General features: G+C 43.0%; 1 protein-coding gene across 9 annotated transcripts in view; it reads right to left on the bottom strand.

Moving 5' to 3' along the window:
* The window catches only part of THSD7A (thrombospondin type 1 domain containing 7A), a 634,694-nt gene that overhangs the window by 289,229 nt on the left and 318,448 nt on the right, over positions 1-27,017 (bottom strand). For all 9 annotated transcript variants that reach the window (XM_073333830.1, XM_073333827.1, XM_073333831.1 and 6 more), the window contains one exon: positions 19,876-20,707. In XM_073333830.1, the coding sequence (XP_073189931.1) occupies positions 19,876-20,707 (832 nt within the window). The remainder of the gene's footprint in view (positions 1-19,875; positions 20,708-27,017) is intronic.

The following is a 27,017-nucleotide window of genomic DNA, read 5'->3' as shown; positions in this document are numbered from 1 at the left end:
CTCATTCTCTCTCTTTTTTAAAGAAAACCGGATGGGAGACCGTCAAAGTTTCTAAAGAGATCTCTAGCCACAAGTGAAAACAAAACAAGACTTGTGTCTCTGTATATGTAAGGATTTATTTACAAGGGTATATATGTATTTACTATGTAAAGAAGCATATATGTACATAGTTATTATATGCACCGAAGTAAACCTATGTGGAAATAGTATGCAAACTGTCTAGGCCCAATATTGTAGCAGTAACTGAACAAACCTATTACAAACACGGCTACAAAAATGTTACAGAATTTAACAGTTTAACAGAATTCTAAATGAGTTATATAAGGAATGTTTATTGTTTGAAACATTTCATGAGCAAAATGGCAAAACTTGCCCAAAATTCAAGTTAAAAAAACTATGAAAATGATCTTCATCATGCTAGTGGTTGGTTTGTATGTTACTTGTAAAGTTGTACCCCATACATGTTAACACATACTTGTGTCAACATGAACAATGTAAGAGTGAGTCTACATGTGCAACAGGAAAAGGGTTAAACATTAAGAGCTAGATTGAGAGTTTACTCTTGGTCCATTATAAGAAGAAGGGATGGTTATATTGCCCCAGAAGCAGATCTGGAAGGGAAGTGTGACCCTGTGTGCTCTGCTGACCAAAGCACTGGAGCCATTCCCCATCTCTGCCTGTCCATTCCCTCACCCCTGCACAGAAGTGGGAGAAGCAGCCCTGAGGAAGCTGGTAGTACCCCTCACTCCACACACTGTGACACTTGTGGCATGTAGCTCACACAGGAGGATAAGGGAGTACCTTAAGGTTAAGTAAACACAGTGATAGATAGCTAAGAAGAAGTTACTAATGATGGTTCTTCAAGACCTGTGTTCCTCAGGGTGCTCCACCATAGGTTTATCTGTGTCCCTATGCTGCTAATTGGAGAACTTCTGTAGCAGCGTCTGTTGGGTCTACACACGGTGGCGCAAAAGGAGAGACAGCGCAAGAGGCTTGTCAGGGCATGCAGGCTAACCTTCCTCAGTTGCTTCTCTACCACAGAGTCATAGACAAGAACTTTGAAGCAGAGGGGAGAAGGATGGGTTGTGGAGCATCCATAGGGAAACTGGACACGCATCTTGAAGAACCATGGTTACTGCACAAGATGAATAACTTCTTCGCGTAGTGTCCTTATGGGTACTTCACTGTAGATGACTCCCTGTAGTGGTGTGGCAGTCGTCCCTCCCGCTCTGGGTTGAAAGGAGGCCACACTGCCTCACTATACCATTGGGATTGCTGTCTAATATCAGGGGAATTAGCGAGTTAGGCGTTAGTGTCCCGACCAGTCCAGCGGGGCTGAACCCCCACAATAGCCAAGTGGTTCCGACCCTTAGGCAAAAAAGAGGGTCATCCAGGAGTCCGTATGCTCTGGCCCTTAGACTGGGGCTGAGCAGCCAACAGTCTATAGCCCCTGGGCCCTTTAAGCACGGGCCCAGCAAACACCAAAGTCTATGGTCTCTGGGCCCTTTTGGCAGGGGCCAGAGGAGACACGAAGTCTGTAGGCTCTGGGTGCACTAGGCAGGTGCCAGAGCAAACCCAGTACTGTATTTGCTCTGTGCCCTTTATGCAGGGGCGGGGCAAGCACAGCCATCTATACGTTCTGGGCCCTTTAAGCAGGGGCAGAACGAACACAGGAGCGTGTAGGCTCTGAGCCCCCTAGGCAGGGACAGAGCAGACACAGCAGTCAATTAGCTCTGTGCCCTCGATGCAGGGGCAGAACAAACCCAGTAGTCAATTACCTCTGGGCCCTTCAGACAAACCAGGGCAGAGCAAATCCTGGTAGTCACGCATCCTAGCTCTGGCAGACAAACACAGACCTCTTGATCTGGAGAGGGGAGACTGCCACCCCAGGGATGGAGTGGTGGGGAGGACCAGGCCCACCCTACTCCACCAGGCCCCGATTCAGGGCCCTAACAGTGGCAGAGTATTCTGCCATGGGGTCAGCAGGGAATCCAGCTGCAACACGCTGACTGTGCTTCAGGCAGCTCTGCAGCCAGACTGAAGTCGGCTGTCCCTGGGCCACTTTCCTTCCTCCCCTCAGGGTGCACCTGGACCAATAGGGCATCTTCCATCTTCTCCAGGTAGGTGGTTAGTGGCAGCTCCGGCAAATCCATGGCAGACACAGGTTCACCGGTGAGCAAGGCGTTGCTGGGCTTGGCAGCAGAATCAGCAGCCTGGAGTGAGCAGGATACGTCTGCCTCCCTTGGTGTCTCAGCCCCAACTGAGCTGCAGGCTCCGCCCTTTATACTTCCTGTTCTGCTTACTAACTTCTGGTGGGAGGGGTGAGGCCAGTCTGGCTCCATCCTCTTGGGCACAGAGGGTTGTTCCTCCCCTTCTGGGTAGGAGGGAGGCCACACCGCCTCACTGCACTCCTGAGCAGTGCCCCTTCTGGAGAGCTGGGACTTTAGAGTCGGATTGGTTACGGATGACAGTACTGTGGAGCCGAAGACGGCATCAGAAGCGGAATCCACAGTGATTGCATAACGTTCTGTAAAGGATGTCCACGTTTCTGCTCTACAGATCTCTGAGGTAGGGTGTGTATGGGTCAAGCCTGGAGGGGTCACACTGCAAATTTGATAGCGCTTTCTGATGCAATTCAAGACCCACTTAGACAGTCTTTGGGTTGATATTGCTGAACCCTTGGATTTTTCTGCAACAGAGAGGAAAAGTCTAGGGGACTTCCTGAAGGCCCTTGTCCTATCAACGTAGAAGGCCAGGTCTCTCCTGACATCTAGGGCATGAAGTATAGCCTCCCTGTTGTCTTGGGGAGGCTGAGGTAGATGTTTGGAAGGCGAATCAATTGATTCAGGTGAAACAGGGAGGCTACTTTAGGGATGAATTTTGGATGCGGCCTGAGCATATCTTTGTCTGGAAAGAATACTGTGTAAGGGGGATGTGCCATCAGAGCTGCTCTCTCTCCTATTCTTCTGGCCGAGGTAGTTACTATCAAGAAGGCCATTTTCACAAATAGGTATGTTAGTGAACAGGTGGCCACAGGTTCAAAGGGAGGCCTAGTCAGTCCTTTCAGTACCAGGTTTAAGTCCCTCATGGGGGTAGGAAGTCAAGGTTGAGGGAAGAGGCTTATTATACCTTTAAGGTACCATTTAGTGGTTTGGTATGACAGCACCCGAGTATCAGGTTGGTGAAAGACTGTTTTCGCTGCTAGATGGACCCTAAGAGAGCTTAGGAATAATCCTGATTATTATTATTTGATTATTATTAATAATTATGATGATTATTAATAATTTTTAAGGGTCAAAGCATAGTCTAGGATTTGTGGAAGAGTTGCTGAAATTGGTGAGATTTGTTGAGATGTACATCAAGTCTGAAACCTGGACCATTTCTGCAGGTAAGTACAATGTGTGGAGGACTTTCTACTCTTGTACGTCCTTTGAGCATGAACTTTATGGGTGTTGGAACCAAGCAGGAGCCATGCTTTGAGGTGGAGAATCCCCAAGTTCGGATGTAGGGTACACCCTTTGTCCTGCAAGAAGAGGTGTGGAATGGCTGGGAGGGAGATTGGCGGGCACATTGCAAGCTGTGTCAGGTGAGGGTACCATATCTGTCTCAGCCAAGTACAAACAATCAAGATGATGTGAGCTCCTTCCCTTTTTATTTTTAGCAGGACCTTCAGCAGTAGAGGAAAGGGGTAAAGAAGGTCGTTGTACAGGGGAGAAGAAGAACATCATCCAGAGAATTCTATCCCATCCCCGTCCTGGAGCAGTAGCGTAGACATTTCTTGTTCTGGTAAGTGGCAAACAGGTCCGTAGACGGTATTCCCTACCATGTGAATAAATCATTGTGTTGTGAGGCAGTTTAAATGCATGCCCCATAATATGAGTGATGCATTGGTGGTAAGGAGTACAATGGTGACGTGTGTGAGAAAGGGATCCCTTTGCACACATTGACCCAGTCCTTTCATCAGTTTAAGGAGTCTTTAATCCTGGTGGGCAGTGACAGGGGTTTGTCCAGCCTGTCTCTATTCACTCTGTAAACTGAACTGAATCATAGGTGGAGGCATTGCATGTGGGTCTGGCATGTGGTATCATCGCTGTGTTTGTTGCCATATATCCCAAAAGTTGGAGGCAGAGTCTGGCTGGTATCTGTGGACTGCACGGAATGGTGTCTATGAGTGAAACCAGGGATGGGAATCTGTGTTGAGGTAGGAGGGCTTTGGCCTATAGAGCATTTGGTCAGCCCCTATGAATTCCAGGCATTGCAGTGGAGTGTGGGTTGACTTCTGGGTATTGATCTGTAAAGCCAGTTCTGTGAACGAGTGTATTGTAGTGTTGACAGTTTGTTCAGCCTCCTGGAGAGATCAGGCTCTGAAGAGAGTCATTCAGTTATCAGTAAATCATTATCCTTTGCAAATGTACATGAGTGGCTGCTACTGAGAGAACTTTAGAAAATACTCTTGGTGCTGATAAGAGCCTGAAGGGGATGACTCTGTATTGATAATGGTTGCGTCCCAGAGTGATCCTGAGAAATTGCCTGTGAGCCGGTAGGACTGAGATGTGAAAGTATATGTCCTGAAGGTCAAGGGCCGAAAACCAATCTCCCTGTTCCGATTTTGGAATAATCATTGATAAGGTGACCATCTTGAACTTCTGAGCCTTGACAAACAGGTTGAGAGCTTTGAGGTCCAGTACGGGTTTTCTTTGGTTATTAGGAAGTAATGAGGATAGACCCCTGGCCTCATAGATGTTGAGGTACTGGTTCTATGGCTCCTAGCTGGGGGAGGTGATCTATCTCCTGTCATAGTAAACTCTCATGAGAAGGGTCCCTGAAGAAGGATGGAGAAGGGTGTTGTGGAGGGGACATAGAGGTGAAATGGATGGAGTACCTGGATTGGACTATCTCTAAGACCCATCATTATGCATTCCTAGGCATTGTGGAACACAGTCAATCGGTATACAACCATGGTCGCTTGTGTCAGTCATGGGAAGCAGTCTTGCAGTGCCTTGACCTGCCCATCAAAGGTGGTTCTTAGATGCAGGGTGTTGGGATGAGGTTTGCAAACCAGATGGCCTGTGCTTCAGGAATTTTCTTTCTTCCTTTTCGGTTCATAATGGCACTGAAGTTGGTATTGAGCTGAGTATAGCCTATTCTTTGATAACTTTGATTCCTTTGTGGAGACATAATATTTTTTGTTCGTGCATTTACAAGTTGGTGCCACCAATGCCAGGATTTGCCATACTGTTTTGGCTGGTTCTAAAATGGCCTAATTACTTGGAAGGGCAATCCTTGAGGATAAAGAAGAGTAGAGGATATCAAGGAGCTGATAGTGCATTCCTTGACCTCCTCTATCAGTATGTGGAGGATGTCTGCCACCCTCTTCACCAGCTCCTGGAAAAGGCGGAAGTCATCCACCAGGGATGCGGGGGAAGGCATGACAGCTTCAGAGGAGGAGGAGATGGTCTTTGGTGCTATATCCTCCTCCATACCAGATTTCTCCATGTCCTGAGGTGATTCTAAGGCTCTAGGTGCTGTCACCGAGGGAGTATGCTTAGCGGGCTCTCAGGCAAGGCCTGAAGCCTGCGAGGCAGGCTGTTGGTGTGCCACCCAAGGGTTCCAATACTGCCATTGTGGCAAAGGGACTGATGGGGGGTGCCCATGGGTAGCCGTACCAAGATGGAGGTGGTGGTGGAGCCATCTGTGGGTACGTTCTTGGACCCTGCTGGCAGTGGCTCTCATATGGAGCTGGGGAGGAGTACCGTGAGACCACCTCCTCTGGTTCACTGTCCAAACACTCACTAGATAGCGGAGGGACATGGCTGGCTGGCGGGGGGATATCCTCTGTGCCCAGTAAAGCTTTGGAGCCACGATGTCACTACTGAGAGGCGGGGGCTGGGGCACATCCCAGACACCGAGGTCTTTGGTGTGGTGGAATTCTGAACATCCCAGTGTTGGCAGCAGTGCTGAGGGAGACAGAGACCTTGTCTGTACCGGTCTCTCCAGTGCTGGGTGAGCTGTACCGAGGAGGACTTGCAAACTGGGAGCATCTTCTTTTGCTTACTCTTGTCTCTCGGTATTGAAGAGTCAGAGCCTGTGCCCATAGGGTCCGTGGGTCTGACAGTGGTACCTGTAGCTGTCAGGGTTCCCTCCCCAGTCTGAACTCTAGGGTACAGATGTGGGGACCCGCATGAAAGACCCCCTCTAAGCTTATTTCTACCAGCTTAGGTTAAAAACTTTCCCAAGGCACAAATCTCTATTTTAATTGAGCACTTGGAGTTCCTATTCCCACAAAATATCCCCCCAAGCCTACATGCCCTTTCCTGCGGAGGCTTGAAAAATAAACAAGGTGAGCACAAACCATACCCTTGGGTTTGTAGGACACTAAAAACCCAATCATATTCTTAAAAAACAGAACTTTATTATAAGAGGGAAAAAAAAGTAAAAGACGCACCTCTGTAAACTCAGGATGGAAGGTAATTTTACAGTACAATCAGATTCAAAACACAGAGGATTTCCCTCTAGGCCAAACTTTAAAGTTACAAAAAGAAAACCAGGACTACACCTTCCTCTCAGCACAGACAAAATCACAAGCCAAAACAAAAATAAGCTAATGCATTCTCTTGCTAGTACTTACTGATTTTAATGGAGTTGGATTGCTTGCTTCCTTGATCTGGGTCCAGCAAGCACTCAGAACAGATAGACCAAAACCTTTTCCTCCTCTTCCCCCACCGGATTTGAAAGTATTTGTCCCCTTATTGGTCCTTTTGGTCAGGTGCCAGCCAGGTTACCTGAGCTTCTTAATCCTTTACAGGTAAAAGGATTTTGTGCCTCTGGCCAGGAGGGATTTTATAATATAATACGGTATACAGGAAGGTTGTTACCCTTCCCTTTATATTTATGACAGTAGCGAAAGGTGGTCATGCATTGGTGCCAGACCTTGGTCTCTGTGCCAGCAGTGCGGAGGATACTGAGTGAGATGGTGATCACTTGCAATTGTCTCTAGGCTCCCTTTGGGGACTTCCGACACTTTTCTTGGAGGTCTTGTGAGAGGAATCCCTAGTCTGTTTCTTTGACCCAATTCCCTTAGAAATCGAAGGTTGTGGGGAAGACTCACGTCCTCTGGGAGACTAAGGTCAGAGACCTGCCTCCATGAAGATAATCTGGCAAAACTCTCTGTCCTTGTGCGATCTCGGCCAGAGCTGCTAGCAGAGGGTGCATTTTATTGTATGTGGCCCTCACCGAGGCAGTGGATGCATGGAGAGTGCTTATCCATAAGTAGGATCGACTTGTTGCAAGTGCAGCATTTCGTGAAGCCCAGGGAGCTAGACATACCCTGCTAAGGGGAAGGGTCCCTGGTGGGAAAAAAGGCGGGAGAAAATATTTTTTAAGGGTAGAAAGAACAGAAGAACAACAACTAGACTACAACTAGGAAACAACTACCTAACTGTGAAAAGCAAACAAAAGAACAGTACCATTTAAGGACTGCTAATGGCTCCGTCTCTAGCCAGGGGCTGTTGAGAAGGAACTGAGGAGAGTTAGCTTGTATGTGCGCTGACTAGCTTCGTGGTGCAGCACGAGGAAAGACAGCACATGTGTGGGGCCAACGGACATTGCTACTGAAGTTCTCCAATCAGCAGTGCAGGGACACAGACAGACATATAGTGGAGCACCCATAGGGACACTACTCAAAGAAGAACCAGAAGTTACATGAATAGTTACAGAGTAGTTACATGGCATAAATACAATGAATTCTAAACCTCAGATAGAATCTCACACTTTAAAATTCTTGAGTTATTTAACTGTTCAGCACTCTTGTTAAGACGAGTTGATAGAAATTCTCTGGCGATATATTCAAAAAGATGCCTGAAGGGGTGGTATGGAAAAATCTGTGCTAAAGATCCTAGGCCCAATCCTGTGTATTGATGAGGATCCTCATCTTATGCTGAAGTTAAGAGAGCACTGGGTACTCACCATTCATAGAGATTAAGGCCAGAAGGGACCATTAGATCATCTAGTCTAACCTCCTGTATAGTACAGACCATTAAATTTACAGTTACCCATGCACTTAGACCAATCATTTGTGTTTGGCTAAAGCAAATCTTCCACAAAAGCATTTGGTCTTGATTTGTTTGTGCACAAATGTGACCATACAGTCAAAGAACAAAACACTCTTTCAGCATTTGAAAAGTCTTAAACAAATAGGATGTTGGAGAGAGAAAAGGTTCAGTGCTAGTGTTTCAGTTATTCAATGCAGGGTGTACATTTCCATCTTAAATCCAGATTTGGGTGTGATTTGTCAAGACTTCAGTAATATTGACAGGTGAGTGTCATAACTGCAGCCTCAGTACAATGATGAAGCTGATACTTAGAACAGAAATGAACTCTGACTGAATAACGCTATGGGCACCCATGCTTAAATTACATTAGTCTCCTAAAACCATATTAAAAATGTATAGGCTATGCCAGACTGTCAAATGCAAGGAAATTCACCATTGAGGATTAAAGACACAATGCAGAACAGAAAAACAGTTGATTGAGTCTACGGGTCGATAATACATTATTCAAAAGGTGCTAAATGTTGTGGCAAATAAGCAAGTCTGGGGGTTTTCTAAGGCAAAATAATTGTACTTTGGTAGGCCCAAAATAATTGGTGAACGTGCATGTAAATAGAACTCAGCTGTTTTGGTGGCAAATAATAGATAACACAACACCCTGCACCAGCCCAAAGTAAGCACCTCAACCATACTTTTTTTTTTTTTTTAAGATACTCTACAGAAATGTAGAGCCAGAAAGGACACAGTGGCAAAAATACTAGGTGGCACAGAAGTTGGAGTCTCCCAATAAAATTCGGCAAACATTAAGGAATGAAACGTTAAAATTAACTCACTGATATCTATAAATACTGTAATTAATTTATTACATAATATCAATGTTTCTAAGGCAATTGAGTGCAGCATATATGGTAACAAACGTATTATGCATCTCATGCATGGAATAAAAGAAATAAAATAGGTGGAATTGTGAAGGTTATTAAACAGCACATGTATCTAAACCACACTAGTGGAAAAAGAAATTCATAATATTGGGAAAGAAAATTTGCAATTTGCAAGGCCTGAAGATTCTGGACCTTGGGCACAGGGTCCAATTAATAATTCAACTATGACAATTATGATTGCTGTTTGTAGATGGACAGGGAATCCTAGAGAACTGGCATATGTCAACAGTATAGGTAAAATAAAGAATTGGACCTATAATCAGCATTATCTCAGTGTGAAAATGGCAACACAAGGAGGAGATGAAATAAACACAGCCTGCTGTAAACAAATCTAGCACAGATGGTTCTGTGAATGCTCAGCCCGAATGAACCTGACCACAATAGAATCATAGAATATCAGGGTTGGAAGGGACCTCAGGAGGTCATCTAGTCCAACCCCTGCTCAAAGCAGGACCAGGGGAGGGATAGCTCAGTGGTTTGAGTAATGGCCTGCTAAACCTAGGGCTGTGAGTTCAATCCTTGAGGGGGCCATTTAGGGATCTGGGGCAAAAATAGGGGATTGGCCCTGCTTTGAGCAAGGGGTTGGACTAGATGACCTCCTGAGGTCCCTTCCAACCCTGATGATCTATGATTCAATCCCCAACTAAATCATCCCAGCCAGGGCTTTGTCAAGCCTGACCTTAAAAACCTCAAAGGAAGTCAGCAGTGTGCCCTTGTTGCCAAGAAGGCCAATGGCATTTTGGGATGTATAAGTAGGGGCATAGCGAGCAGATCGAGGGACGTGATCGTTCCCCTCTATTCGACATTGGTGAGGCCTCATCTGGAGTACTGTGTCCAGTTTTGGGCCCCACACTACAAGAAGGATGTGGATAAATTGGAGAGAGTCCAGCGAAGGGCAACAAAAATGATTAGGGGTCTGGAACACATGACTTATGAGGAGAGGCTGAGGGAACTGGGATTGTTTAGTCTGCAGAAGAGAAGAATGAGGGGGGATTTGATAGCTGCTTTCAACTACCTGAGAGGTAGTTCCAGAGAGGATAGTTCTAGACTATTCTCAGTGGTGGAAGAGGACAGGACAAGGAGTAATGGTCTCAAGTTGCAGTGGGGGAGGTTTAGGTTGGATATTAGGAAAAACTTTTTCACTAGGAGGGTGGTGAAACACTGGAATGCGTTGCCTAGGGAGGTGGTGGAATCTCCTTCCTTAGAAGTTTTTAAGGTCAGGCTTGACAAAGCCTTGGCTGGGATGATTTAATTGGGGATGGGTCCTGCTTTTGAGCAGGGGGTTGGACTAGATGACCTCCTGAGGTCCCTTCCAACCCTGATATTCTATGATTCTATGATTCTAAGGAGATTCCACCACCGCCCTAGGTAACGCATTCTAGTGCTTCACCACCCTCCTAGTGAAAACGTTTTTCCTAATATCCAACCTAAACCTCCCCCACTGCAACTTGAGACCAATAGAGGGAGGTTGGGCACGACTAGCCTTTAAAAAGAGAATGAAGGAAGTAGTACAGAGTGGGTATACAGTATGTGTTCTGGAATATCACAACTTTTCAGGGGGGACACCACACCAAGGGAGTCTGGATGGGTTTTGTTTGAACCTCACCTCACTGACTCAGATTGGGACCCATACCGTATCGCCAAACATACAGATGAAGGAGAACGTGACAGAGGCTGTGACAGACAACAATGAATGAGAATAATTGGTGACCCATCTCTTTGCACCCGTACCATCCTCGTCCATTAACACTGCTGATTTGGTACAAAGGAAAATAGAGCAATTGGTGACCATTGCCTAACTAACAGCTAAGCACTAAGCAATTGGGAATGATATTGTTCAGGCCGTGGAAACACCATGGTGGGCTATACCAGATGAAGTGAGCTTGCATCCCCCCTGGTTCGTACTTTAAGCCTAATATTGATGGCGGTTCAAATGGATTACCACCACTATGGGCTTGGGAATGTGCTTTTGGGTAATAAACTTGAAAGAGAAAGCACAGAAATACAGGAATATGATGGAAATGAAACAAATGCTAATATAAAAAGAAAGATGGAAGCAGAGGAATGTAGCTCAGGCCTGGTCCAACATGAGTAATTAACACATGTTGTCTCATGAATGAAGTCTCATTTTTTGGAAGACAGAAGTAGTGAAGGAAATGATCAGGTTGAAAACAGAATGTTTGTGCTATATAAGATAAGTAAATAGGTCAGTAGGCTATGAATACAGAATGTCTGAGCGAGAACACCAGGGAACTATCTGCTATGAACTAGATAACAAGGGACAAAATAAATTAAGAATGTAGAGATGAGATAAAGAGGAAGTCAAAGCATGGACAGTGCATGCTGCAGAGGGATTCGTTCCCGCAAACTAACCAGCCAATCCAAAAATGTGTGATGCAATGTATAGTAAATGGAATGACGTGTGTAATGTGTATAAAGGGAGAAGGTTCTTTGGAACTGTAATTTACCCTGAATCCATCCCTCTTGTGTTTGAGTCTGACCAACTCAGCGTAACACTGCTGTATGCCAAATAAAGATACCTGAGTGATGAAGGCTGGAGTCAAACTGAGTTCCTGGGAAGCCAAGTGGAAAGATGTCTTGGAGGGAATCCCAACACTACAATAGATAAGGTCCTAAACAGACTAATGCTTAACAGTATTCACTGTAAACTAAAATACCCAGCTAGACCAAAATCCTCCATAATAATAAAAAGAAAAGGAGTACTAGTGGCACCTTAGAGACTAACAAATTTATTTGAGCATAAGCTTTCGTGAGCTACAGCTCACTTCATCGGATGCACTCAGTCTCTAAGGTGCCACTAGTACTCATTTTCTTTTTGCGAATACAGATTAACATGGCTGCTACTCTGAAACCTCCATAATAATATATAACATAACCATTCTGTGTCATGTCATGATGTGCCTGACCTGCTTTACATGACAGGTCACAACTAGCCCCTAGTACCCACACTAAATTCAATAACCAAAATTAAACCAAAGTATTACAGCCCTCAGGAGACTAAACTACGGTGGATACTGCTTAACAGCAATTCCAATAAAGCTTAATACACTTAATAGCAACATCTTGCTGCAAAATGATCCCATTCTATTGACTTTATGTGAATAGGATTCAGATATCAGCAACAGACATGATGCTTAGTAACAATTTTTTATTGGAAGAAAGGCCCCAGCTGCAAGGTTTGCAGGGCTGCAGCCAGGGAAGTGCCTTCCCTGATGGCAGCCCCAGAAACCTGTCTGTGGCTAGTGATTAGCATATCCCTGTTCCTCCTTCCCTGAATGCAGCCCCACAAACCTGCCTGCAGCCCGGGACTTGCCCAACATGGGAACCCCTGCCAGAGTCCCAGTCCTGTGGGCTGGGAAGGGAGATTGGGAAGGGAGACTGTGAGCAAGGCAGCAACAGGAAGGGGTCTGCAGCCCAGATACTGGGGCTTTCCATAAGGAACAGAGGCATTGGGGGCCCACAGAGCTGCACAATATCTCTACTTGCATTCTCCAAGCTGCATCCTACTCTGGCACTGGGGCACGGGTTGAGCACAACCCAGCACTTCCTTTCTTGTTGGTAGTCCCACAGGCAGGTTTGCGAGGCTGCAGCCAGGAGAGGCACATCTCACTGCTTCCTTGCCAGGCTACAGCCCCGCACACCTGCCTTGGGCAACTTTTGAATAATAACAACTTTTTGCTGGGAAGCAAGAGGTTTCTAATAAGTGGAACCCACAGTATTATGTGCCACAGACAGAGAATTGGAGAGACTGAGGCACGCCAATGCCCAAGGTCCCTTCAGTGGTGGGGAACTGATGAAGGGAGATATACCTGGATGGTCCTGGCAAACGACCTGTGCCCCATGCTGCAGAGGAAGGCAAAAAAGGCCCCGAAATCAATCTCTCCTGGGCGAAAATTCCTTCCTGACCCCACATATGATGATCAGTTAGGCCCTTAGCATATGATCAAGGCCCACCAGCCAAGCACCTGAGAGACAGAATTTTCAGTACCACACTTGAGAGGACTGGCCCACCCTCTCCATCAGAAGAAATCCTCATCCAGTACTCATACACTCAAATTTGTCAAGCTCTCCCTTAATTAGTTTTAAGTTGTTTGCCCCCACTATACCTATTGTGAGCCTCACGCCTCTTATGGCTAGAAACCTCCTCCTAATTTCCAGCCTAAATTTATTAATGGCCAGCTCATACCCATCTGTTCTTGTGCCAACATTGTCCTTTAACTTAAATGGGGCCTCACCATCCCTGGTATTTATCCCCTTGATGTATTTACATAGAGCAACCATATCCACTCTCAGCCTTCTTTTTGCTACGATAAATAAGACAAGCTCGTTTAGTCTCCTCTCATACGATAGGCCGTCCATTCCTCTGATCATCCTGAACACTCTTCTGAGGAAGATATGCCACTGTAACTGGGAGCTGCCACTGCTCCCCCGCTCCAAGCATGTGTTGCCATGCCTAGTCTCAGTCAAGGGGGTTGATTTTTATAACAAAGGTTAACAAACAACCAGAACACAGTCTTAACTTAATTCCTACCCCCAAACCACACCCCTGTTTGGTCCCACTGTACTAACAGTTTAGGTAGTCACATTCCATAATCGGGCAATTTTTGTTAATATGCCTTGACTAGCCACAACTGAAGCAAACCATGAGGATCCCTGGTCCCTTCCCACTACTATTTGCAATAGACTGCAGGGCTCCCCAGGTCCCTTGTAGGTGCTGTGCACCCCCTGATTTAGGACACTTGGGGTCTTTCCCCCTTGAGAGTTCCCTGGGCCACCCCCGGTGAACTCCTTTCAGTTTACTGTAGTGCCCATACTGATTGCCTCCTTCCGCCTCAAAGAAGGCCTCAGCTCACTCGACCATTTCCCCCACTGAGGCCGTCTGGAAGCACCTTACCCAGCTCTGAGCCCCTCTGGGTAGAACCTTCAGGAACTGCTCAGATTTTGTATTTGCATAAAACCTGTGTCATTTCCCTCAGTGAATGCCCACCATAGTTGTAGGTCTCCAGCTTGCCTCCATGGAACCTGTAAGCCATCATCAGTACAAATGACGACGACAAATGAACCAGAGTCATCCATTCTAATCATATTTCAATATCAGCCTGGGCCCACTTCATTTCCATGCATACTGCAGCCAGAGTTTCTCAGCACAGGCCCATGGACAGCCCTAAAAGCACTGTGGGCCTGACAGACTAATTTGCTATACTTTGACAAGGCTATGTCATCACCATTGCTCTCTCCCCAACCTTCCATCATGAGTTCCTCATAGAAATAATCTCATTATGGCATGTATTGCCCTTTACATATTTTCTCTATTGGCTTTGAGAAGGTGTACGATGGTTAAGCCTGCCTTCCTGTGATGGTTACCTGTGGAGGCACTCACCACACCATGTGCAGTCCCTCATGCAGGAGGTCTCAATGACATTGACCCCTCTTACCATACTTTCGTCTCTGAACTGGATTAAAGCTGTTTGTTCTATAACATTCTGCCTGCTGGAAGGACGCACGCCCTGTTGTCTACTGCCATTTTGATCCTGCACCCAGGGAGGGTCCAATGCCCAAATTCCACCACAGGGAGGTTGCCTTGCCTACCCTCTAATGTCTTGGAACTAGGACCCAGGAAATCCACTATCCCATCCAAGGTTGGTGGTCCAGCTGCTAGCAGCATGTTAAGCTTACACTTCAGCTCCCGAAGAAAACCATTCCAATACTCAGTCCATGTACAGAGGAGTCCCTACCCAAGGGAAAGTTTATGGGCACCACAGCTTCACACCACTTTCCAAATTCGCTGAGAACGGACTTTGTGGCCCTCCCATAGGTGAGTGATTTCAACCTCTGGAAGAGTCCCTGCCTTTGCCCACTTCTCCTTCCTACCAATTCTCTGCTCTGTGGGGGAGGGGGGCTCAACCATGGTATCCAACCACCCTGCCCTCCCCCCCCCCGCAGGGCCCCCCCGCAGGGCCCACTCGCACATCGCTCACGAAGGAGAAACCTCCACTGAAGGTGAACTCCTGCACCCAATGCCATCCTCCTCTGCTTCTTTCCAGGGCAAGCAGGTTTCATTTAACCCCTGCAAGGGAAAAGCTCTTGGTCCTGTTGTGTCTAAGGGGCCTGGTCCCTGGGCTGCTGTTGCTGCCACTAGGCTGCCCACTGCTGCATGTGCTCTTTACTGGTGCTGTGGCTGCCTCTGGAGTTATTTCCAGATAGTCCTTGCTGATACCCTACTGGTAACCCTGCGGCTCTTAGGGACCCTCAACCCCAGAGGCGGGGAACCACTGCTCTGTGTAACCAGAAGCAAAGTTAGACATTTTTAAATCAACAGGTCCAGATAACTTGCCTCCAAGAGTTTTAAAAGACCTGGTTGAGGAGCTTGCTGAACTGTTAATACTGATTTTCAATAAGTCTTGGAGCACTGAGGAAGTTCCAGAAGATTGGATGAAAACTAATGTTGTGCCAATTTTTAAAATGGGTAAATGGGATTACCCAGGTAAGTATAGGTCTGTCAGTCTGATATTCATCCCAAGCAAGATAATGGAGCAGAGGATATGGGATTTGATTAAAAAAAGAATTAAAGGAGGGTAATGTAATTAATGCAAATCAACATGGGATTTATGAAAAACTGGACCCTGCCTAACTAACCTGATATTTTTTTATGAGATTACAGGTTTGGTTGATAAAGGTAATAGTGTGGTTATAATATCCTTAGACTTTGGTAAGGAATTTGACTTGGTACTGCACAAGATTTTGATTAAAAATCAGAATGATAAAAACTGATATGGCACACATTAAACAGATTAACAACTGGCTACCTGATCAGTCTCAAAACGTAACTGTAAATGGGAAATCATCATCAAGTGGGTGCATTTCCAGTGGCATCCCACAAGGATCAATTCTTGGCCCTATGCTAGTTAACATTTTTATCAATGACCTGGAAGAAAAAACAAAAATTGGAGGAGTGATAAATAATGAAGAGGACAGGTCACTCATACAGAGCAAATTGGATCACTTGGAAAACTGGGTGCAAGCAAATAATGTGTGTTTTAATATGGCAAAATGTAGAGGTATACATCTAGGAACAACAAATGTAGGCCATACTTACAGGATTGGAGGAAGCAGTGACTCTGAAAAAGATTTGGGGGTCATGGTGGATAATCAGCTGAACATGAGCTCCCAGTTTGGGGCTGGTGTCAAAAAAGCTAATGTTATGCATAAACAGGAGAATATCAACTATGCATAGAGAGGTTATTTTACCTCTATATTTGTCTCAGGTGCGACTGCTGCTGGATTACTGTATCCAGTTCTGGTGCCCACAATTTGAGAAGGATGTTGACAAATTGAAGATGGTTCAGAAAAGAACCACAAGAATGACTAAAGGATTAGACAATGTGCCTTATAGTTATTGATTCAAGGAGCTCCATCTATTTAGCTTAAGAAGAGAAGGTTAAAGGGCTCTTCAGTCTAGCAGACAAAGGTATAACACAATTCAATGGCTGGAAGTTGAAGCTATACAAATTCAGACTGGAAATAAGGTGCACATATTTAACAGTGAAGATAATTAACAATTGGAACAATTTACCAAGGGTCGTAGTGGATTCTCCATCATGGGCAATTTTAAAATCAAGATTGGATGTTTTTTCTAAAAGATACACTCTTAGTGATTATTCTGGGGGACCTTCTATGGCCTGTGTTATACAGAAGGTCAGAATAGATGGCCACAGTGGTTCCTTTTGGCACTGGAAGCTATAAATCTATGCTGGAATGGAAATCATGGGATACAATGAGACAGCACTGTGAAGAGGGCAGTATGTATGCACAGACTGGCAGACAGACAACTTCAAAAGCTGAAGTTCAATTGCCAGTATTTCCTACATAAAATCACATAATCACCCTTCCCTTTGTTTCCAGTATTCTATAGCCTGATGTACATGCATGCGTACAATGCTGATGGGCCTGAGATTTGGGTATCCTCAAGTGCAAGTGCTTCCACTTACTGTATACATCAGGCATCTTTGGAGAGGTCGAGGTAAGGTATGCTATTGACTGCTAATTGTACATTTTCTTTCCTTTGCTATTTATGTCAAATCCTTGTTTGATTAATTAACTGTTTCTTTGTGAGTTTCTGCCTCCTTTTTATTTTAAAATTATTTATACTATATGATAATTTAGATGTTTTGGGTTACTCCTGCAAAGATTTGTGTACTTTTAAAACCCAGAAGTAAGTGACCTTTCAGTACAGGTATGTGTACTGTTTGAAGGATAATGTCATGGTTCCATCTTTTACTGTAGTACTGCTTCTGAAAGATGGCACTGAGAACTGTCATTACAAACACTTGCTCTTCCTTGCTGTATGATAGATTTTTAAGTCTTTAGACCATTTACAAGGGAGGCATCATAGTCTGGTGGACAGGCCACTAGTCTGGGAGTCCAGAGACCTGAATTATATTGTCAGCTCTACTCTTGACTCACTTTCAGTAAGACACTTGTGATAAAATTTCTAAGTGTCCTTCAAATTTGGTTATCTCCTTTTTGGATGCCCAGTTCAAAACAGGTGGGGAACTGCAGCTGATAAGTATACCTGAGAATCAGGCCTTAGATGTCTTCTCAAGCAGAACACCCAAGGGGCCTTCAGTTTTGTTTTTTCCCCTCTTCTGTAAATTAGGGATAATGAAACGTAACCACTTTTAGGTAGCACTATGATCCGCAAATGAAAACTGTTATGTAATACTAAGTAGTAGTAATAGGAATGATGGACCTTATTATTGTAACTGATATTTGGGAGGGTTCTTGTAACTAGACATAGATATAATGTAATAAAGAATTGATTTAAAATATTTTTTTAACTTTTGTGCTGTATGTCTGAAAACCTTACATAATTGGAAGGGTGGTATTAAATGCTGCCCTGAGGGAATGGTTGAACTAATTACACTTTTAAAAACTGAATGAAGAGTTAAATGACAAAGTGAAAATTCAAATGAAATATCCACAGTACAAGTTAATCTAATGGCAGTGGGTGACAAGTTAATTCAGATAGCAGGGTCATTCATATAACAGTGGGAGTCATATTAGTTAATCACCTGCTATACTTGAGGGAAGAAAGTGGGGAGGATCATATGACAGAAGGCAAAAAATAGAAGAGATCATGGAGGGAAGGGAGAAGAATTAAAATGAAGGAAAACATGCTGAGGGACTTGGGAAGGGAAAGTACCAGTTGGAGAGGGAGGCCCAGGAGGTAGAACAGAATGGAAGGAAATACGGGGATAAGAAGGAATGGTCAAAATCTAGGGGGGAAAAGAATCAGAGTGAAGATCTTGAAGAGAGAAAGGAATGTAACATTGGAGGAGAGAGTGTCACAGAAAAAGAAAGAGGATAGATTCATAGATTATAAGGCCAGAAGGGACAATTGTGATCATCTAGTCTGACCCCCTGTATATCATAGGTCATAGGACTTCCCTGAATTAATTCCTCTTTGAACTAGAGTATAACTTTTAGAAAAAACATCCAATCTTGATTTAAGAATTGACAGTGGTGGAGAATCCACCACAACTTTTGATAAGTTGTTCCAATGGTTAATTATCCTCACTGTTAAAAATGCGTACCTTATTTCAAGTCTGAATTTGTCTAGCTTCAACTTCCAGCCACTGGATTTCATTAAACCTTTGTCTGCTAGATTGAAGAGGCTATTTTAGAACGTTTATTCCCCATGTAAGTGCTTACAAACTGTGATGAAGCAACCCATAACCTTCTCTGTTAAGATAAATAGATTGAGCTCCTGGAATCTATCACTATACGGGATGTTTTCTAATCCTTTAGTCATTCTCATGACCCTTCTCAGTCTCCCAATTTATCAACATCCTTCTTGAATTGTGAACACCAGAACAAAAACAGTAATCCAATAGCAGTTGCACCAGTGTCAAATGCAGAGATGGTAACAGAGCCTCCCAACTCCCAGCTGATATTCCCCTCTTTATACATCCAAAGATTTCATTAGTCCTGTTGGCCACAGCACTGAACCCGAAACTCATGTTCAGCTGATTATTCAGCAAAACCTGAACATCTTTTTTAGGGTCACTGCTTCCATCCCCATCCTGTAAGTGTGACCCATATTGTTTGCTCCTAGATACATATCTTTACATTTGACTACATTAAAATGCATAGTTTTTGTGCCCAGAAATATAGAAGAAAGGTGCAAAAGGAGGAAAGAGAGAATTAAAATATTTGGAAATAAAATACACATTTTTGCGAGAAGTATCTTTTTCAGGAGCTTAGCCATAGGACACAAAATCAGTAACAGAAACCGATTATGTAAAGGGGAAACAGTACTTCACTCATTTGCATTTCAAAAACAAAAAATTCTGGAATAAATATATGTTGACTTGTTATAGGTTCTTTTTCTGGCATCTATTAGACACTCACACCCCAGCCCTATTACTGTGTACACACAAAGCTTTAAATACAATAATGCAGACATCACCTGTCTCAACCATGCTTCACTTGTTATGGAGGAAAAATGTGCCAAAATGCCAGAGAAACAGAATGCACATTTGATGAGCAACCTCAGGCTTTCAGTGAGCCTTCTGGGATATATATTTAGACAAACAAAGGCTAGATGGTGTATAATGCTTAATAGGGCATGTTTAAGTGATATTTAGTATGATCAACACCACTTGTGCTATGTTTTTTCAAATGTATTATGGAAAAATCTTAAACTTCACAGAGTAAGGTAGAGTTAGAAATAGATTGCGTTATGCTGATATAAAAGCGTATACAACAGTACAATTATTAGGAGATTCTTCATTCTTTTCTTAAAGTTCCAACTACACACAGTCCAGACAGACACACAGATGTTCAAGTTAATAAACAGTGATTACCTCAATGCAGCAGTTTTTCCATTTTTGTGAGTACATGTAACCTGCCGGGTCTGATACCCAATCTGTATGTCCCAATATTTGTTCTCTTGTCTGTTCTGCCTATTTCGATTCCTCTTTTTCTTAATAAGCTCCCGAGCTTCAGGATCCCGAACTCCTTTTTCTCTGTCCTTCTCCTTTTCTTTGTTCTTCCCTCGTTTCCTTGCTTGCCTTATATGTCTTGAGTGGGGCACTGAGCATGTACTCCAGGGCCCCACATTCAGGCTATGCATGCTTTCTTCAGTAGTACATGGGACAGAGTGACAGATCTGAAATTCAGTCAGGTTAGGGCAGGCAGAGCCACCAAACTGAGGTGGAGCAACAATGTGACGAGTTCGATGCTGAAGCCCGTTGCCACAGGTCTTGGAACATTCTGACCAGGGGGAGAACTCTGCCACAATACAGTCCTGACGGCAAGGGATGAGGCATGCCTGTTCCAGGCGTGGCTTTGGCTCAAAGTACTCGCATATGACATCCTCAGCAGAAACCCCATTTGATTTTTGGACACAAGTTACGTCTCTCATCTGGATTCCTTCTTCTCCTTTGATGCATTCCACTGGTTTTTCAAGATTCCTTGAAATAACTGGCTGGCACTGATTCCAATTGCCCAACTGCCAATCATACAGTTCTTTGTGCCAGTCACAAACCCTGAAACAGTTCTGTTGGTTCTCAGGCCTCTCTGTCTGTTTACAATTTGTGGGCAGTGTTGTCCATCCTTCCACATGAGCACACCATACTGCCCGTGTTTGGATACCACCTGGACCACATTCATCTCCCATACATCTTCCCCATGGACCTAGGAAACAAGATGAAAGCCACTGTAATATTTTACATTTAATTGCTGCTTCATTATTAAACTCAAGATACAGCGAGAAAGCACAAGAATCAAGAGCATATTCTTTCCCAATAGCCCTACAAAGCAGGGTCTTCGTATGATCTGTAGGAAAGAAAAGTTATTGATTTTCACCTATTATAGAGTACAATCTTAGAGAGCCTATATAATAGAACAAGAGAGGGACTATCCCTCTGTTTTCTGGTCTTTTTGTGATTATAAATGGATTTTACTACATAGTTTTCTTTTCATGTTGAATAATTAAAATATTTCTGCTCTTGGAGTTCATCAGGGATTGATCACATCAGGATTGAGACATTATACAATTTATTTGTAAAAATTTGCTTTGCCAGCTAAACAGGAGAAAAGCTTCCCCACAGTATGTGTAAACAATCTCAGCTCCAACCTACAGGCAAACTCTTCTGGAGATCAGATTTTGGTTTTCTGTCTAGCTTTTCCAATGCAACCAACTTCATAGTCACATGCTACATAGCTCTCGTTTTTCTAAATTGTGTCAAATAAAGAGAATAATATAAAAAAAAAATCTGAAAAACAGTGGTCATTGCAGGTGATGTGAGACCTATTTTGCCAACTTTTAAATCCTCCCCAAACTACTAAAAAAATAAAGGAAGCAGAATAAGTAAGCCTTTGTTCTGAGTAACTCATGAAGAGTCCTAGTGAAATATATATTCAGAGATGACGTCTTACCAGTTCCTGGCAATTTACAGAACAATAGAAATAAGTGACGAAACAGAGACAGTAGGTCTGCAGTGGGCATACTTGTTTAGACTAATAACAAAACCATTAGAATTGTCATGGATTTTAAAGTTCACAATGTAAACAGTTTCTGTGGTTTTAAAAACAGGCACAATATTCAACAGGGCAAATTCACAAAAATCCACAAGTTACATAAGGGGAGGACTGTCACTGTGTTTATTATGAAAGCTACCGCCTGTTATTTTCCTGAGTTCTGACAAATTGATCAAAAGTGAAAAGATGCCACTTCTGTCTGCCAAAATTGCAAATCTGAACTAAGGGTGAAATGTTATGATATTCAGGTATGTAAATTCTCAGCTATGACTTTATTGTTATAGTCACAAAATGAAAGTCAGACCTTTTGCATAGGTGTCTTTCTAAAACAAAGTATGAAAGATGCACAAGATTATATTACAACTAAAAAATAAACCTGTGCTGAATTTAGTGTTCTCTATTAAATCATTCATGCCCATTTACTCTACGTTGGAGAGCAAAGAAAGAAAATATAATCCAGCTAACTTTCTGTTGAAAAGCTGAAAAAAATACTGACCTTAGTGTGCATTTACTTATGTTCTCATAAGTTCTCCTATGTACTCAGTAAAACGCTGTTTTTAATTTTTGTTTCACTCCACTGTGGAAGAGGAGAAAGACAGGCTGTGTAGCAAAATTACAATCACAATTTCTCCATAGTACAAATATCCACCACTAAACACAAACCTTATAAAATCAGGTGACTATCTAAAAAGTCCTTTCTTTGACAGAGAAGTTCCAGTGTCCACACACACACAATGGAGGCCAGACAATGCAATCTTTATTTATCTGAATGACCCCACTGATCATAATGGGACTATTTCCATGAGTAAAATTGTAGGATTTGCAAGGTTGAGCCCTTGTGACAGTGAAATAATTTTAAATATTTTTTTTTCATTTAGTGGCTGGCAGGAGTTTGGAGAGTCCCACAGACTTCAAAAACTTCCATTGGGAATGTTGCCTGTGATTCTAACATTAACTTCAGTGGGAGTTTTGGGAGCAGACTTTATGGTAAGATATGGCACTTAGTCTCCGTAGCCCTTGCTAGTGTACTTTTGAACAGACACTTGATTACAGTACACTGCAGAAGAGGCACTGTAGTTGAATAGTTTGCTTATGGATATTAAAACCTGAGCATTACATATATGATAGCAATGCCAGCTGGCAGACAGATTCAGCACATGCAAACTCCTGTACTGTTTTCTGCAGATTACGTTTGAATTAGGGTTTCCAAGGTTTAGCAAGTTACCCAGAAAAATAAATGTATGTTTTAAGTACAAATACATTTCCGTTTCCATTTCAGTAAGATTACCCTAGTTTATCTCTAACCAGCCTTCCACAAATGACATAATCATCATTGTATTCATTGTATTCTAAATATATTTACATTGAGCACAAAGCAATTGCATTTCCTCAGAAAATTGCATGGAGTTCTATTTAAGAACACCAACCAAGTCTAAAGGAAAAGAATAAAAACCTGCTTATAATCACCAACTAAAGCAAGGACAGTAATATAATCACAACTGAACATAAAGCTAACTCATTCAACTTGCAGACTGGAAACTCCTGTCTTATCACATCACTGCACCTTGTATTTACCATGTGTGTCCAATTAAGAGAAACTCTTTTAAAGATCAGATCTTTGTCACTAAACTCCAGATGAAGGGTCACTATTTTGGCATTCATTTGAGCCTTGAAATAATGAAGTATTCAAGAGAGAGTGCACCATATCTAAAAATTGTTCCTGACAGCTGAGCATTGCTGTCCCACATAAATCTCATGTTCATACTAATCTAAATGCTAAAAATTGTAGTTAGGTCATTAAACGCAAACTGCAGTAATGTTAATGTGAAAAAATGGTAAAAATGCTGTATTGGAAGGTGATAAATGGGCTCTGCATTTATCTGTGGAACAGTATGAACTAACTCCACAATTTTAGCTGCACCTTCTAGCACTGCTATGATGTCAATGGTTTTAACACAGCCATAAAATCTGCTGTCGGATAAAAGATGGCACAAAAAGAGTTAGAATAAAAGAATATTAAAACAAACAAAAAACAACACAGAATACCTTGTCTATTTTTAAAAGTTCTACGCATAGAAGACAAATGGAAAATGTATTAGTTCTGTGTGGGGGGTTTTTTGGGGTGGGGGGGGAGTTATAAAATTGAAAATGGCTTCCTTTTAAAAATGAATATTTGAAAGTTTTAACTTCATCAAGTGGGTGAGAACCAAATGGACTACTCACATACTTCAAGTGAAGCACTGCACAACGTTTGCAGGAGGGAGACCCTTGTAAATTTCATCTCCTAAATATTCAACTGCATGGGCCAGTATTTCTGCAGGCTTTCATGAGAATGTATTAATTTGGCTAAGGAAAAAATGTAATTTTTTGCAAATGAATTGTATCTGAGGTCAACTGCCCTCAAAACTTCCTAAATCTGTAAATATCCACCACAAGAAGTTTCACTAATTTTCTTAGTGAAAATGGTGACTTTTCACTTGTGTTTATCTACCTATCAATCTTAGGCCTTAATTATGTCTGAAGGGGAAGAAAAATACAAAATCTCAATGGAAGAGGAGAGAGAAGAATCATATGAACGAAAATAATGAATCAGGCCCTCCAAATCATGAGATTTTAAAAATAATAAATTTGGGTCTCCGGTTTATAAGCCTTTAAAATTCACATTTATAAGCTTTACTCTACAACCATGAGAGCTCAATATATAGTATTTTTATTAATATTTTTTAAAATTACTGGCTCATACACCATTATGATCATTGAGTCTGACCTCCTGCACATTGCAGGCCACAGGACCTCCCTCACCCACTCCTGTAACAGACCCATAACCTCTGGCTGAGTTACTGAAGCCCTCAAATCATGATTTAAAGACTACAAGTTACAGAGAATCCACCATTTACACTAGTTTAAACCTGCAAGTGACTCGTGCTCTATGCTGCAGAGGAAGACGAAAAAAACCCAGGGTCTCTGCAAATCTGAACTGGGGAAAATTTCCCGCCAAACACAAATATGGCGATCAGTTAGACCCAGAGCATGTGGGCAAGACCATCCAGGCAGACACCGGAGAAGAATTATCTGTAGTATCTCAGAGCACCCCCGCAGCCCCACCATCTACTGTACCATCACAGGCCATTGGAGATATTTGCTAGCAGTCGCAGACTGGCCACATGCCATTGTAGGCAGTCCCATCATACTATCCCCTCCATAAACTTATCAAGCTCAGTCTTGAAGCCACTTAGGTTTCTTTGCCCCCCACTGTGGCCCTTGGAAGGGCTGTCCCAGAACTTCACTCCTCTGATGGTTAGAAAGCTTCATCTAATTTAAAAAATAAACTTGTTGATGGCCAGTTTATATCCATTTGTTCTTGTGTCCACATTGGTGCTTAACTTAAATAACTCCGCTCCTGCCCTAGTATTTATCCCTCTGATTTATTTATAGAGTGCAATCATATCCCCTCAGTCTTCTTTTGGTTAGGCTAAACAGGCCAAGCTCCTTGAGTCTCATCCTATAAGGTAGGTTTTCCATTCTTCAGATCATCCTAGTAGCCCTTCTCTGAACCTGTTCCAGTTTGAATTCATCTTTCTTAAACAATGGAGATCAGAATTGCACACAGTTTTCCAGGTGAGATCTGACCAGTACCTTGTATAACAATACTAATACTTCCCTGTCTCTATTGGAAATACCTTGCCTGATGCATCCTAGGGCTGCATTAGCCTTTTTCAAGGACACATCATGTTGGTGGCTCATAGTCATCCTGTGATCAACTAAAACACCCAGAGAGATTCTCCAGGAACAAGGGCTTTAAAGAAAAACACCAAATATCACAAAACACATGCTAAAATCATTAAACTGGCAACACTACTTGACATTCTGGAAGTCCATGAATCCTTTTTATGCTAAAGGAATGTCCAATGGTTTAAATATTATTAAACGAGGCTGAAATGACTGCTGTGTCATTGTATTATAATGTGACTACTGGCTGAAAGCACACCTAGACAAAAGGTGGCTTCCAGACCATCATGAAGACAGAACACCCCAGAGCTGAGGTTTTCCTTGATAAGTTCAGATTTGTGATTCCTCTCAGAGTTTTATCCAGAAAACATTATTGCGATGGGTTCGGTCACAGAGACCCCCTTGGGACTGTTACCTGATGTGCTGAAACTACCTCTAAGCCCATTTTCCCTGTTAGCTTGGGACTCCAGAACCCTACCTTGTTGAGGCAGACATGCTAGTCTGCTACAACACAGACCCAGGTCTGGTCCATGCCCCCAAAGCTGCAGACTTTAACCAAAAACTGCTCAGCAAGTCACTTATCTCCAGCACCCAGACACTCAATTCCCAACGGGATCCAAACCCCAAACAAATACATTTTACTCTGTATAAAGTTTATACAGGGTAAACTCATAAATTGTCTGCCCCCCATAACACTGATAGAGAGATATGCACAGCTGTTTGCTCCCCCAGGTATTAATCACTTACTCTGGGTTAATTAATAAACAAAAGTGATTTTATTAAGTATAAAAAGTAGGATTTAAGTGGTTTCAAGTCATAATAGACAGAACAAAGTACGTTACCAAGAAAAAAACAACAACAAAAAACGCAAGTCTAAGCCTAATACATTTAAGAAACTGAATACAGGTAAATCTCACCCTCAGAGACATTCCAATAAGCTTCTTTCACAGACTAGACTTCTCCTTTAGTTGGGGCCCAATCCTTTCCCCGGTACAGTTCTTGTTAGTTCCAGCTCAGGTGGTAACTAGGGGATTTCTCACCACTGGCAACCCCCTTTTGTTCCACCCCCTTTTATATCTTTGGCACCAGGTGGGAATCCTTTGTCTCTCTCTGGGTTCCCACCCTTCCTTCTAAATGGAAAAGCACCAGGTTTAAGATGGATTTCAGTATGATGTGACATGTTCACATGTCCTGTGAGACTTCATTACTCACTGGCTGGCACCCACGTATACAGAAAGGCTTACAAGTAAACGGAGCCATTTACAAATAATTGTTCCGGTTAATGGGAGCCATCGAGATCCCAAGCCACTATTAATGGCCCACACTTTGCATAGTTACAGTAGGACCTCCGAGTAATACTTCATATTTGTAGTTTTAGATACAAGAATGATACATTCATACAAATAGGGTGAACATACTCAGTAGATTATAAGCTTTGTTGTGATACCTGACAAGAGACCTTTTGCATGAAGCATATTCCAGTTATATCATACTCACATTTATAAACATATTTCAATAAAACACATGGAGTGCAACATCACAATTATATTTCATGGTGTGGGGGGGAAGTATTCCTTTGTCTTATATTCATTTTCTGTTTGTATGATGGGGGGGGGTAGGGGGAGTTAGTTTTTCATCATGCTTGATCCATCCTCTACAAGATGAAGGCTCCTTCCAGATCCCACCCCTCCAGTAATCATCTTACATCTTGAAGCATGAGTTTTAGCACAATACT

Source organism: Lepidochelys kempii, chromosome 2 (genome assembly GCF_965140265.1).
Source record: "Lepidochelys kempii isolate rLepKem1 chromosome 2, rLepKem1.hap2, whole genome shotgun sequence".
NCBI classification, from domain to species: Eukaryota; Metazoa; Chordata; order Testudines; family Cheloniidae; genus Lepidochelys; species Lepidochelys kempii.
This window is presented reverse-complemented; position numbering and strand designations above follow the sequence as displayed.